Genomic DNA, 15,619 nt, shown 5'->3' with positions numbered 1-15,619 from the left:
CACTAACTAGTTAACTCACCTTGGGCAAGTTACTTAAAACCTGCCTGGCACAAGGTAAAAGTCAATACATGTCAAATAATGTTATTAGGCAACTTGTCCAAGGCCAAAAACAAACAATGGCAGCTAGGGTTCAAAGCGAGTCAGTCTGATTCCAGAGATTATGCTTTGAACCATGATACTATGTTATCTTTAGAGCCAGAAATTTGGAAGGAGATAGGAAGGTAAATACGAGAGAGAGAAAGAAAAGTTTCACGGGGTGTGTGTTTGAGAGATATTAAGTACAGGAGAGAGAAAGGAGAGAAGTTTGTGGAGTATCAGGGTATTTTGTTGTAAGGAAAGAAATAGTTTCCTTTAGATGCCCTTTCCAAAGATTCCAGTAAGGAATGAAATTGCTCAACAGTGCTTCTTTACCGCCAGTATGATGTTTCTTTAGAAAGCAATACTGTGATAAGATAGGCCATAAGGCAGTGCAGCTCTATTTGGGTTAAAATTTCTGAAAGAACTCCAGCAGTTCACTCTGAATAGGGCCTCAAATGTGGGCCTTTGGACATAAGGGGCAGAAATTACTAGGGCAGATGCCAGTGTGTGTTCCACCAGCAGCAATGGGACCTGCGTATTATGGATACTCATTCTATCCTGGGAAATGATCAACCGGCCAATCAAGATTTCTACCCGGTAAGAGTGTCGAGGCAGAAGCCATGCTCCTTCTCTGTTCCTACGTGCTTCCAACTCAGTGCCACACTAATGAAACCCACTCTTCCCTCTGGCAAACTGCATCCAGAGAGCCCTGCCTCCCCTTCCAAGGTAGCTAGGTCCCTGCCCACATTCTTGGCCTGGAGAAGAGAGATGGTCTCCTTTTTTCAGCTGGTGCTAGGTGTTACCTATGGCTACTTGCTGGGTGAAGATGAATAGGCTCTGCACTGGCCTGTAGCCTTAATACCTTCCATCAACTAGCTCTACCTTTCGCTTGTAGTTCCAACAGCAACACCAGCGCCAACAATCATATCTAACACGTGCTGAACAAATGACTACATTTGCTTGCTGAAGCCAAATATGTGTGCTGTAGAGTGTTACCTCCTTTTATCTCAGAGGAATGCTGTACTGCAGGATGTCTATGGTCTCCTTCCCGTGTCCAGATTCTGTAAATGTATTGTATACTATACGGTCCTTTATGGTTCCTCTACAAGATGTTGTTATTATTATTAATAGTTAAAACGAGGGCTAACATTTCTTAGACACCATATGCCATTGTGTTAAGTACTTAATAGGTATTAGCATATTTAATTGCTAAAAAAAACCCTGTGAGATATGTATGTATGTATGATTATCCTCAATTTGCAAATGAGGAAAACCAAAGCTTAGCAAGATTAAATACATTTCTCAAGGTTACACAGCTGGTTGTGCAAGAGCCAGGATGAAATCTCAGCCTGTCTGACTACAGGCTACCAACTCTACTATGTGGAATTTTTCCTTCCCAGGAACTCATGAACAAGAGAGTTCAATTTCCCTTTATCTGTACGTCTGGGGTTAGAGTTTGTGCAGTACATATACATTGGCCTAAATCCACGTTCACATTTCCAGCCTTATTATTAGGAAAGATAGGGGTCTGCCTACATGACAGATTCCTGCATGCCAGGGACAATAATTGTATTTATTCTCAGTGCAGATGAGAAGCCTGCCTGGAGTCCCATTTTAGAACTTTGGAGAGTGTAAATTGTAAGCTCTGGAATGAATTTCAGACAAACAGGGTGATAGTGGTCCAAACTGTGTCCATGCTTGGTTGCCAGATGGTGGCGGTTGTCGAGAGCTTATATTTTCCTTGGAATCCAAGCAAATTTAAGAAAGAGAAATGAAGACATCTGAGTAAAGCGAGAGCAATTACATCATAGAATACGGTTTAAGGATGGTGATTGTGGAAGAAAATATAGAAGCTCATATGAGCCTCACATGGCACCACCATAGTCATCACTGAAACACTATATTCCTCTCTTACTTTGGGTTCTCCCAGAAGAAGAACCCGAGAAAAGGATTCTAGTGCAAATAGTTTATTTAGGAACTGAAGATAGAAAATTAGGAAAGAGAGACGGGGAAGGAAAGGCAATCATTAAAGGGAGTGTTATCGAGCAGCTCTTACTGTGGGCGACTGAGCTTAACCTCACTGAAGAAACTCTGAGAGCCAGTGTATATATACATTTAAAAAAATCCTCTACCAACTCTTATTGGTCATTGGTAGAAGACTGATGGAGGGTTATTAATTTCTAGGCATTTTTGTTCTACCATAGGGCAGGCAAAGTGCCTTAGAATCCAGTTAAAACTTTCAGGAAAAGAAATGCAGGAGCTGGCAGCTGGGAGTCAGCCTTCCTGCACTGAAGTGGATCGGGCACAGGGATATGGGTGGATCACTGACAGTGTCTAAGCAGTTTTGCTTTTAGAGGGCCAGAGAAACATAGTAGCTAACACTTCTTAATGATTAGCCTCAATTATCACAGCCACTGTATAAAGTGGGCACTATTATTGTTGTCATTTTGTAATTAACAAAAGGTACAGAGAGGTAACATAATTGCTCGTATGTAAATAGCTGGTAAATGGTAAAGCCAGGAGTCGAATCCAGTGGGTCTGACTCTAAAACCCATTATCTTATTGCATCTAAGTAGGCAGACTGTAGCTTCAGGCTCCTTAATCAATTCCCATTTCTCTAGCTCCATCCCTCTTGGTTATGCTGGGTATTTTTATCCAGAAAAAAAAAAAAATCCAAGTTGCTGCCAACAGTTTTCTGTTGCCCCTTGATTAGCATTTTTCTAGGCAGCGCCACTGATAATTAATGCTGCCACTTAGCACTCTCCTAAACTCTTCAGAGGTTTACCCATGAGGCGTTTCCTGTTGTATTCCCATCTTACTGATGAGGAAACAGAAGCGCAAGGTGGTAATAATTTGCTCGAGGCCATATATTCAGTGGATGGGAAAACCCAAGTTGCAAACTGACTTGACTCCCTAGCTTAGTCCCTATGTTCTGCTGTCTTCTTAGAAAGATTTACAAGAACGAAGTTTTGAGTAGGCTGCGGCACTTGGCAATTCCAGGAACTACCTTTAAAAAGAGACAAAGTTAGTGAGTATAGCCAATCCAAGGAAACGGTATCTCTACTCAGTTTTGATTCAGAAAGTATGAACAAGGAAATACAATGATATGCCTCTGGGCGAACTTGTGTATTTCTGAGCTCTTGTTTTAAGGCATCAATAGATAGGCTGGGGGCTTCCGTGGTGGCGCAGTGGTGAGGGTCCGCCTGCCGATGCGGGGGGCGCGGGTTCGTGCCCCGGTCCGGGAGGATCCCACGTGCCACGGAGCGGCTGGGCCCATGAGCCACGGCCGCTGGGCCTGTGTGTCCGGAGCCCGTGCTCTGCGACGGGAGAGGCCACAACAGTGAGAGGCCCGCGTACTGCAAAAAAAAAAAAAAAAAAAAAAAAAATAGATAGGCTGACACTGAACTTAGAAATGTCATATTCGTGTAAATAACCAGCTGGGACAAAGCACCCTTAGCTTTGGGAGCAGGTTTGGATTCTAGACAGCGGATCCTTGTTTCCAAGAACTAGAAGGGAGAGATGTATCAGTAATTGACATCTTCATGTACTTGTTTTTTCTCATTTCAGTGGTATTTGTTTCTACAGAAAATATTGAAATAAAGAAAATAAAATCAACCAAAAAAGTTGAAATTTTGTCTTTAATTGCACCATCTTTTTTCTTTTCTTAAAACCACTATATAAGGTGAAGAATGAGAGCAGTCTCTGACCCCCTATCCCAGCCTCAGAAGTAACCACTGTCAACGTTCTGGTGTTCACGAGTCTGTTTTTTCCTCTGTGATCGTAAAAATATACCTATAAACTAAGTACACACGTGTACACCATTGACAGCCTTTTTTAAAAAAAATGAAAATGTGATCATGCTTTTTTTTTCACTTAACCATATCTCCTAGACTTCCCTGATAGTCAGTATTTACAGATTTACCTCATTTTATTTTGAGCCCCTGCACAATGCTCCAGTATATAGATTATAGTTTATCTAAACAATCTGTTATCGATGGACATTTGGCTTGTTTCAAAATATTTATTAATACAAAAAGTGCTACAGAAATCACCTTGGTGTATTTTTTTACATTGCCCAATTCATGTTTTTTTTAGAGCATTTAGCACTTGCCTGAAGGTGTCAGATGATTGGGATTTCCACCCCCCTTGAACCACCCAGATAAAGCTTAACTGAATATTTTCTTTTCAGAGTCCTAGACTCCCTTCCACAAATACTTCCTGCTTCTGATCCTAGTTTAGATGCCCACAACCAGTAGCAATAATTTAAATTATAAATCCCTAAAAGCAAGAGTGTGTCTGCATTCCCATTCTGACACCCAACCAGGAAGAAAATCCAGTGGGCATCTTCCCTCCTCCCTCCTCCTTTGGCTCTCCCCGCCCCGCTCAACCTGGTCATAGGTCCAGCCTTCCACCCTGACCACTGTCTCCTGGGCCAGCCCTGAGTACTTTTGGGGTTCTCAGAGATCAAAACCTTAGAAGATGCTGCTCAGTTGAACTGAAATTCGCTTCCCGTGCTTCCTGCCACCCACCGACCGCACATACACAAAGAAAGCTCCAGCTCCTTGAACAAAGGTTCTATCTGTGGAAAGCTTCTTCAGACTTGTATGAACAGGAAGCCTTTTTCTCCTTGAGCTCTGCCTCTACACTTAGAATGGAAACCAGTAGAGAAGGCTAATCTGAAGCAGAAGGATCTCACGTTCTCTTCCCACCTTCCAACAAAAGGCAAGCACCCCCAGACCTCAACCCCCAGCTGGGCCCTGGTAACCAGGCCTCCCTCTCAGTTCTTTCTACAGGGCCTGGGGATCCTGGGATCTGGAAAGAGAGGAGGTGGGCGTGAGGCAATCACCCAGTGGTTGTCGAAATGCAGACCCTGGGACGAAAGACTAATACGGGTGAGGGAATTCCACACCTGGCCACCCCTCCCCACAAAGAGCCATGTTAAGAGGGATGGGGTGTGGAGGGGAAAACGGAGGGACTGAGCTTACCTGGGAAAGCTCAGCGTCCTGGGAAATCTCAGCTCCACTGCACAGAGAGGCTTCCAGAACATCTCTCTCCCTTCCCTCACTTTGAAGGGAAGGGGTACCTTGATGACTTGGGCAGCCTTTGACAAGGCAGCAGCCCTCGGGGGGGGGGGGGGGGGGGAAGCAAGGTCACCTTCACCCTGTCGTCTCCTGGGTCCTGCGGCCGCCTTTTCCCCTCTGTCATCTCCCTGGGTGCTGCCCCTCGGGCGCGGAAGCTGAGCTCCCAGCGCTGCAGACCTCGGTACTCATGGGGCGCCCCTTCTTGGCTCTCTGGTTCTGACCCTTCATAGGGCACTTAGCTCAAGGCGGGACTCCAGGCTCCCAGAAGTCACCGGCGGTGGTGGGGAGAGCAGAGCAAGAGAGGGCCGATTCGGAGCCACAGTCCTCCCGGGTGGAACTGGAGACTGCCCCGGGCTGGGAGGACAGAGGGACCTGGAGGCGGCAGCTCTCCGTGGTCCTGCCCGACTTCAACGCGCGGATACTCAAGACCAACAGCATCCCGCCCATCTTCCGCTAAAACGGATGGAGTCCGGGGCTGTGGTACCGGAAATGGTTTTAATTAACCCGCTTGTAGGCGGGCTAATTGAAATCTGCGTGCCGCGTTTCCGCACCCTCCCAACCGTGTGTCAATTGCCAGGGCGGATCTGAAAGTTTCTTTTCACTTCCCCCCTCAGTGCTATCTCCCCTTGTGAACTAAAACGATGTGGACGCTTCCCACCCTCTCACCCTGCTTCCTCCTCGAAGCAATTCCGCCTCGGGCACCCTACCTGCCCTGCCTCTCGGTGCAGGCGGAAAAGCGGAAGGTGAGGGCTGCGTAGCCACGTGATCGTTTCCTGCTTTACTCGCGATCCCCAAGCCGCCAACCTGGTCCTGGAAGCTGCAGGGTGGAATGAGTCTGGGACTGGCTTAAAATCCACGGCCCTGGTCTGTGTGTCGGGGGATGCAACTTTAATTTCACCAAATAGAAACTAGATCTTTGGATCGGTGAGGTTTGAACCCCTTAAAAATGGAGCATGTGTTTCGGTTCCGTCCGAGCTGAATCTGAGCCAGGACTAAAACACGGGAAGTGCTCCCTTTTAGTTCGGCGAGCTCCTGGGAGAGAAGAGAAAAGGAGGTTTGGAAATGGGGTGGTACAAAGGTGGAAACATACCAGCTAAACCAACTTCCGCGTTGTCCTCGCAGTAATCATTTTAAGGCGCCTGGTCCCGGGCTGAGCAGGAAGTAGACAGGCAAATAAATACTTGTTGAATAAAACCCGAAAAGTGTAATAAACTGCGTTTTAAAGCTTTGTATATTGGTTGATTCTCTCTTCCCTCTGTCAAAGTATACAGCCAATGGCAGATTTTGGAAACATTTATTCTCATCTTTTATGAGGATGCTTTCTTACATCGTCCGCATCTTTGAGGGACTAATTCATTCTCTTCTATTTTGCAAGAATTGTTACTTCCATTTGGCCCTCTACATTGGCTGTTTCTTGGGTCGGCTTTGGAGCAAAATGTTCAGAGCGGGAGATGGCTTGACCATAGTACCAACTACTATTATTTTAAAAATTGGTCTCTATTTCCTGCCCCTGGAAAGACAAAAAGCCTGCCAACTCCCATGTCCCAAGGCGACCTTAAAATTGGGCAGCAAAGTGAAGGTAGGTTTTCTTGTGTTGGTTCCTCAGTAAAACAACGTATCTAGAGAATGATGATTTTCAGGACAATTTCGTTTATGTTAGCCATGTCACAGAATGAGCACAACATGGTATTCCCAGCAGAAAAGAGTGGCATTAGCAGCAGAGTGAATGCTGGCCTTTTGGAGGTTATGGTTTAAAAGAGTGCTGGTAATGCCATAGGTCCAGAAGGAAAAAGGGAACACACAAAGGTGTGGGAATGTCAGAAATGGGATTAAAGGAGTGAAGGTCTATTGCGAGCTTTAAACAGGAAATTTCCATCTCAATCTCCAAAGTTATCTTTTTCAAGATATAGTTTTAGCTTCAAGTTGATGCACATTTCATTATTTTATTGCTCACAGCTTTAATGTATATAGTATGTACAGCTGGATTGTGTTGAAAGGTTTAAATTCTGCTTTAGTCAAACTCCTTTCTCAAGTGTAAGCCAAAGAGTCTTTATGTAGGGCACCTCCACAATCATCCATCTCTTTGGAATGATGGGGTCAATTGGGATCATTTTGCTGGACCCAAACAACCATAATAATAATAACCAGTTCTTATGGGAGTTCATTTGTGCTTTATGCCAGCATAATAAATATTTAAAATTGTTAGAATGTTACTGAAAGTGGTTGAGAGGCATCTATAAACAAAATATGTTGTTTGATTTTTGTGACAATCTTATAAGGTAGGCATTTCTCTTCCCCATTTTACAGAGGAGGAAATTGAGACTCAGGGAGATTAAGAGTCTGTCCAAGTAGGTTCAACTTGATGGAAAAACTGGCACTTGAATTGGGGTCGCCAGAGCAGTGCTACTGAAAGATGCTACATCTTCCGATCTCAAATAGTATCATGTGGGAGTGCACCACTAATGAAAACACGATACCCAAGTTTCATTTGTATAAAGTGCGAAACACTGGACGTTGTCACCAAGGGGACCGCATCACACTTGTCCACTTTGCCTTTCCAATATTCAGCCAAAATTTATTCAGTCTGTAATGAGGAAGACTACCATCAGAGTCATGCCTCTTGATCTTTGTACTTACTCCTTCTAGACTCTTTACCCCTCCTTACTTTTGCTCAGTAAAAGGATAGACTTCGGGCTTTTCCATCCTCTTCCAGGCCAGTAATTTCCATGCTGGGTGTGGGTACTGTCCGCGGTGCTGAGAAATGCGGCTTAGGGAGGCGCAGTTAGTCTGTTCCTCTCCCTCCTCTCCAGCCTCAGGCACGTTCTAGCTCTCTTACCTGGCACTTCACTGTCATAAAACTGCTCTTTTATAATCCCAGCCTGCCCTTTGCGCTGGGAAGCGATTTTTTCTCCCTGTCGCCAGGACATTCTGGGAATGGAAAGTTTGGGAAAGGTTCTGTTTCCTCCTTCCTCACTCGAAAATTTGATTTTTTTTTTTTTTGGCCAATTTTAGATAGTTATTTTTTATTCTGTTTAAGGGGCAAAATTCTTGTCCATAAATATAGCTCCGCAAAGATCATCTATTTCTTTTTTTAAAAACATCTTTACTGGAGTATAATTGCTTTACAATGGTGTGTTCATTTCTGCTGGAAATTTGATTTTTTGTTAGGCCAAAGAAACAGAGCTCATTGGGCTCCACAGCTTTAGGGGCTGGCGGCGTGAGGAGTATTTGGACACTGGAGGAGACTGAAAGCCTTCCTAGGCCAACAGTTACCCTTTGCAAGTAATGCTGTTGTTCCAGGCTGATTCTCTACTTCTGGGTGGTGCCAATGGCTGCAGGCTCTCTAAGAAACAGATTTAAAACATGTTCTCCTTCAAATATGTTCTCTGTGCCTTCGTTGGCAGAGACCTCAACTCAGCCCCAGCTCGTCTTTTATAAAATCTCTTAGAGGTCAAAGGAATGGTGTGTGTGTGTGTGTGTGTGTGTGTGTGTGTGTGTGTGTGTGTGTGTGTGTGATAGGATGAGTGACTTTTCAAAGAAACCCAAGGGCTGCAATTTTGAAAACAGAGACATAAGGGAGAAACTCAAAAACACAAAGGAATATACATTCCTGATCACTTCTTTCGAAGTCCAAACTCCACTCTCCCCTGACAACTCACAAGGAATAGTGGAAATCAGCCTTTTGCCAGCACTCTCTCCATTTGAAGTGTCATTGCAGAAAAGGACAGGATGCAGCTGACATTTCTTTGAGAACCTTTAGGAATAAAGAGGCCTCAGAGAAGACTAAGTTTATTTCTTCTTTAATAGATATTCCTTAATTTGCTTCTGGGAAGAATAAACCATAGACATCCAAAGTATGCACTAATTTTAATAACCTCCATGAAAGAGACTGATCCACTTACTCTCATTGGGCATCACCCACCTCCTAAGAATAATCTGAGGAAAAATACAGACTGCAGTTCAAGCGAATCACCATTCACCTTTCATCCATTTTGACAAACCTGAAAATGAGCAGGTATTATGCTTCCTGCAGTATCATCTCCTTCTTCTGGAAGACTTAAGTCCATCTCTCAGAGAAGCACATCTTCTTGTCTCTTTATTTTTCATAAATGTTCTATTATTTAGAGACTGTTGTCATAAAAGAAACAATGTGCAAGAAATATACAAAACAAATACTGTTAAAGAGTACCCTGAACGATTATGAATAACGTTATAGAGGAGAGTTGTATATACCCTGGAGGGCTAGAATCCATCTTCTCCGCAAATGCTTATCACTCTGAGCTTATTCTTTAAAGCAGCGGTCCCCAAACTTTTTGGCACCGGGACCGGTTTCGTGGAAGACAGTTTTTCCACGGATGGGGGCGGGGAGCGGGGTGGGGAGGGAGGAGGGTTCAGGCGGTAATGTAAGTGATGGAGAGCGATGCGGGGCGGCAGGTGAAGCTTCCCTGGCTCGCCTGCCACTCACCTCCTGCTGTGCGGCCCGGTTCCTAACAGGCCGAGTATCGGTCCTGTGCCCGGGGTTGGGGACCCCTGCTTTAAAGGAATTGTGCTTACTATATGTGAGAAGGTAAATTGTGCCTTGAAGCTAGCGAAGTTGCAAGATTACAAATGAGGAGAAAATTCAAGGCACGGAAACTACTAGGTTCATTTATAGCATGTATCAAGCCTACTACTGTTTATGGTTTTTGAAACTGAACGGGAAAGCTATTAAAAAGCAGTGACTGTGTGTGTAGGTGCAGACTCCGTTGAGAAGAGAAAGGTTTGATCACATTTCTTTCTTTTTCTATTGAAAAGTCCATTTTTTACGAAGCTTTCTTCTTTTGTCTCCTCTGTGCTTTTTTGCAATCATTAGGAAAGTCGCTCATGGCTTTCTGACCATTTCAGCCCCACTGTGGATAACTAAGAAGTTTCACTGATGCAATTTTGTCCCCTTTATTAATTGACATTTTTTAAGCACTGCCATATGTCAGTTGTTGAAGCAGTATAAATACAAACTATCGAGCCATAACCTAGCCTATACAAGGGATAATATCTTTCTTTTTAAAAAAAAATCATAGCTTAGACTAAGATGCAAAATTTTCAATAGCTTTTAAAAGGGAAAATTGCAAGTTTAGTTGTTTATCCATTTTTTCTTGCAAAATAGTTTGTGAGAGACAGTCTTCACTACACCCCCTGTGATTCAACTCAGAAAAATTTTAAAAAGATTTTGAGCACCTACCATGTGCTACACGCTGAGGCTTTCAGAGGTGAAGAAGATAATCAACGCTGTTGTATTTATGAAGCTGATACTTTAGTGGTAGATTCTTTGAAGCACAACTAAACGATATAACTTAGAAATCTAGAATTAAAATCTAGTTTCCTCCTTTCAAAAACTCATTGAACACTAATGTCACACAGTTTTAATATTCTTCCATATATTTCTTTTGTTTGGACACACCAAGGTTAGCTGTCAGTAAAACATTAATATTGTTTCTTTCAAAACTGCTCGCTTATTATATATTAAATAGATAGTAATACTAGCACATGGAAATATATTGAATTCCATCGCTATAGCTTTTATATCCAGATTAAAAGTACTGAGTAACACGTGAAAATTTCAGAGACTATATCTTCCATTCAGTGTGTAATTTCTTCCTGCCAAAATTACAACCTAAACCTAAGCTTTGACTTAGAACACACTAAATTATCTTCAGTAGGACTAAAAATCACTATAAAATAAAATTTCCAGTCTAAAATACTATACAATATTTCAGTTCCAGAGTCAAGAAATGTTCTAATTTGCATTTAATGTAAAGAAACATTTATCAAAATAGTCCCTTTGCAGAGTGTTTGGGCACTAAAGGAACACCAGAGAAAAAGCCCGCTTCCACTTTTAGAATCAGTGCTTGTCAGTGGGTTCTTCAAAGGCATGAGGAAATACATACAGACAAGAAAATCCCAGCTTCAAAGCAATGAAACCTCAGACACATTCAGACCAAATTGCTCTTTCCACCCTGCTGGCATACTTAGGCAGGTATTGTTACACCCTATTAATACATTAGGGACAGTTGTTTAAAGACACATGTTAGCATGTGAAATGTATTTCAAGGCTGGAAGGGATCTTGAGTCATCCAGTTTAACGCCTCATTGTTAGAGTTAAACTGAGGTCCAAAGAGGGGAAGTGACTTATGCAAGGTGACCTAATTGGCAAGCGGCAGAACTGACCACCAGAAGTCAGGTTTTCTCAAACTTGATGTACCCAGTAGATTTGACTGAGCATAAAAGAATCGCTTGGGGTACTTAAAAACACAGGTCTCTGTGTCCCATCCCCAGATATTCTATTTGGGTAAGCTGGGATGGCACCTAGGATTTACTGTTGATGATGATACAACTGGTCTGAGAATCACACTTGAAGAAGTTCTACAAAAATCCTTTAACTATTTCCAAAATAATACGGTAGAGTGGTGTGAAAATTTAAAGCAAAGCTTTTAAGGCATTGTTACTCTCCCCACTGTTTCTCATATTCGTGTAAAATGCACAACCAATAAAAGTAAAGATCTGTTGACCTGACTTGGATTATCACAATGAGCCCCTGCGATGGGTTGGAAATCTGGGAATCTGATCATTCTTTCAGCACAAGTTTATCCAGATAATATATTTCTAAGGGCAGTGAGAGGACTATTTCATTCCAGGAAATATTTGAAACTACAAAATTGTGTAACCCCTAAAGTTTTTTTAAACATAATTAAAATTCTCACATCTGTTGAAGATTTGATGTTTAATAATGCATTCCTCTATTCATTCGATGAATATTTACTGAATATCTACCAGCCAGGCTTTTAATTAACATCTATTGCATCTTAAGGGTCTTCAAAATGTCTCCAAAAGCAGACTTGACAATCAACTGGAGAATGACACTGCACGTTGCAGAAGTTAGATGGGGGGCTCTACTACCCTCCACAGTAGCAGTTATGATTACAATAAAGCATACAGAAATCTTTTGATTTTACACTTTGAACTTTAATATTTATAACTATTTTAATAGGCTCCTGAATTAAAGAAAATCTCCACAGGCAAAATAACAAAGCAGTAATTAGAATCATAGTTCCCTGAAATAGAAGATGACCTTTGCAACAGGAATAAAGACGCAGATGCAGAGAATGGACTTGAGGATATGGGGAAGGGGAACGGTAAGCTGGGACGAAGTGAGAGAGTGGCATGGACGTATATACACTACCAAACGTAAAGTAGATAGCTAGTGGGAAGCAGCTGCATAGCACAGGGAGATCAGCTCGGTGCTTTGTGACCACCTAGAGGGGTGGGATAGGGAGGGTGGGAGGGAGGCACCAGAGGGAGGGGATATGGGGATATAAGTATACGTATAGCTGATTCACTTTGTCATACAGCAGCAACTAGCACAACATTGTAAAGCAATTATGCTCCAATAAAGGCGTTAATTCAATTCTGACAGACTTGTGTTTCACAACGAGTGATATATACTCCTTTAGGAATTCTCTAGAGCAAATAACAAAAGTATTTAGGAAGGTTGAATGAAGCAGGTCCTGAATTTTCATTAACTCTGACGAAATGTGACAGGTTATTGATTTTTAACTCAACCGAGAGTATGGGATTATCATCTCTAAATCAAAGATGACCCCAAAAGATCTACCATTATGCTTTTGGGTATGCATTAACATGCTATCATTTCAGATTATTTTGATTTATTTGTTGACCCTCCATCTTGCTCTAGAAAGGATTCAAGGCTGTTATTTTGAATTAAGGTTTGCTTTTCAGACTTTTTCAGATGAAATGAAAGAAGTAGTTGGATTTCCATCAACAGATTCTCAAGTTGACAGATCAGATTCAGTGCATGGCTTCACTTTAATTTCTGGAGGGCACTGCAAAGGATTCCAACTTCACCTACAAAGAAAAACAAAGGAGCCACTCATACCATGAACAAACACCCTTCAAGTGTCCACAGTGTGTAAAACACTAGGGGATCGGTGGGGTGTGTGGATATACTAGGTACCACCGCAACCTTCAAGGAGCTGGCATCCTAGGATTTGGGTTGTCACAGGCGATTCCAAGTTGTAGGAGGCACTAGTGCTATTAATGTAATTAGTTTCCCTTTTCCATAGGCTGTTTCTCAGGGAAGGAGTTAATCGTTTTCTCCCCGGGAAATCACTAGCTGTTCTGTTTCTCTTTTACGTGACCAACCACAGATGCTTGCAAGGAGCCAAGCCACAGAACCTAAGCCACACAAACCCGCTGTGTCGGAATCACCTGGGGCCTTATTACAAATACAAACTCCTGAGTCATATCACGCATTCAGTGAATTTAGTCTGGGGATATGACACAGGACTATTCATTTCTAACTAGCTCTCCAAATGATTTCTAGCTCTCCAAGTGATTCTAAGGGACACGAGGTTTGAAAAGGCATGGTCCAAGCAGGTAAGTCAGCCTAGATTGCCAGACCACTGGACTAAGGAGGGTACGATGGAGCTGCTTCCATTCGTGACATGTTCTCACATGCCAGGGGGCCACAGGGACACAGACTCTTCATAGAAGTGGAAGGGACCTTGGAGACACATCAGCTTCCCTCCTTCCTAGATCCTGAGGAAAGTACAGAGTGGTGATGGGGCCTTATATTAGGTCACACAGCTCTAAGGACCCTTCAGTTCCGAAATTTGTTGTTCTGTGATTTTAAAAATTTCCTTATAAACAATAGTCTATGGAGTTACTTTTGCTTCCTCGGGGGAAATGAGAGAGAGAGAGCAAACAGCTACGGCCTGACCCTTCCATCTCACACCCCAGCCTCCAGAGCCCTTGGCTGGCCTCTTTGGTGAGCAGATCTGTTCCAGCCGAGTGTCCAAATGGTGTCTATGGGGGAGAATCAGCCTTGGGCTTTTTCAGCATGGCTGATTGCAGGGGGCCATACCTAAGGAGGAATGACTATGATGGGCTAGCTCTACGTCTTAGAAGTGGCCTCAGGCAACATAAGAGGGGTATGAGAGGGATACTTCAAGCCCACCTGCCCTTTTGGCCTTCGTTAGCATTGTTTGAGATAGAAACCTCCACTTGGCCTAGAGCTCCTCCCTTTAGGCTCGATCTTTTGGTGGTTTTAGCCATTTATTCAATAGCTCTTGAGTACCTAATATGATTTTTAGGAATAGGGCTAACTGCTAGGGGTTTGACAGCAAATCTGACATGGCCCTCTGCTCAGGTCTAGTTGGGGAGACAAGTAAACAATTACCAAATTATAAAAAAATGTAATGATAAATGCTCTGAGAGAGGGATCTGTGGGAATGCCAAGATGTAGGAGGGACACCCAAACCAGTCTTCCTATCAGAAGAGATATCTATGAACGATTAAAAGATGAACTGGGGTTGGGACCACTAAATGAGAGTGGTAAGGAGACTATTTTAAACAAGAACTGTATGGGCGAAGGCCAGGGCCCAGGGGAAAGCATGGTGGGTGTTGCTGGAGGGGAGTCTGAAGGCTAGAAAAAAATCGGGCGATGAACAAATAACACTGTGATTTTTTAAGATCAACTATGATAACATCCTCATTATCCAGGAAGAGTAAAAGTCAATAGATGAGCTACTCTGGGGTTGATAAAGTAGATAGAACCTATTCCTTAGGGGTTGGTATTCCAGGCAGAGCAAGATCCAGTGGACACTTAGAGAGAAAGGGGTGAAGATGCAAAGGAGAAAGAACGATGTGGCAGCGACAAGCCAGAGTGGAAAAGTGGTGTGACGGTAGGAGGTGGGGTGAAATCTAGGAAGGTCAAAGGAGAAAGGACACGCAAGGCAATGCTGGCCTTTTTGCCAAGTTTTTCTCTTTCAGTAAATCAGTGGCTTCCCTGGAGATGCTTTTCTTCTTAATTAAAGATTTAATACATCTCTTATCGTTCCTATGGTGAAGGTAAGAAGACACAATCCTCTAGTTATGGGAGAATGGCCTCAAAGGGTGTAAATTACTTACTATTGATGGAGTCAGCCAAAATCGTAAGTTGCTGGGTATTGTCCAAGACCTCAATCCTCTGGGCGTATGGGTCATAACGAACTGAGAAGGGCCGTGGGATTATAGCAGCAAAGTTCCTGAAACCAAACCCATAGATCTAAGTGAAGGGTACCATCTGGGGAAAAATAATTTTAAAAGGTTTTTCCGTTGCATTTCACTTGGCTCTTGGTAGCACTGAAACCTCACTAGAACAGGGGCTTTAGAACCAGGCTGAGAAGTGAAATGGAACTTTAGTGAGGTCCTCTTGGGAAGCCAGTGCGTTTGTGGGCTAGCACTTTGCCTTTGCTCACCTAAGCCCAGTGCATTGAAAGCTGACATGCCCAGCTCCACAGGATCCCAGAGGCTTATACGTCTCATGCTTTTTATCCATCACTGATAAGGTATAAAACAAGTGGTAAAAAAATGGCATCATGGTTGTCCTGTGCTGGTAGACCCTCTGCCTGGCCTGCCTCCTGCTG

At 43.2% G+C, this 15,619-nt stretch overlaps 1 protein-coding gene across 1 annotated transcript in view; it reads right to left on the bottom strand.

Moving 5' to 3' along the window:
• Nucleotides 1-12,513: 12,513 nt before the first annotated feature.
• PAH (phenylalanine hydroxylase) overlaps nt 12,514-15,619 on the bottom strand; it is a 71,159-nt gene continuing 68,053 nt past the window's right edge. Inside the window, exons 12-13 of the mRNA XM_032645755.1 lie at nt 15,123-15,238; nt 12,514-13,058 (exon numbers count right to left, since the gene is read on the bottom strand). Coding sequence (XP_032501646.1) covers nt 13,015-13,058; nt 15,123-15,238 — 160 coding nt within the window. The 3' untranslated portion in view covers nt 12,514-13,014. The remainder of the gene's footprint in view (nt 13,059-15,122; nt 15,239-15,619) is intronic.

The sequence above is a fragment of the Phocoena sinus genome, chromosome 10 (genome assembly GCF_008692025.1).
Source record: "Phocoena sinus isolate mPhoSin1 chromosome 10, mPhoSin1.pri, whole genome shotgun sequence".
NCBI lineage: Eukaryota > Metazoa > Chordata > Mammalia > Artiodactyla > Phocoenidae > Phocoena > Phocoena sinus.
This window is presented reverse-complemented; position numbering and strand designations above follow the sequence as displayed.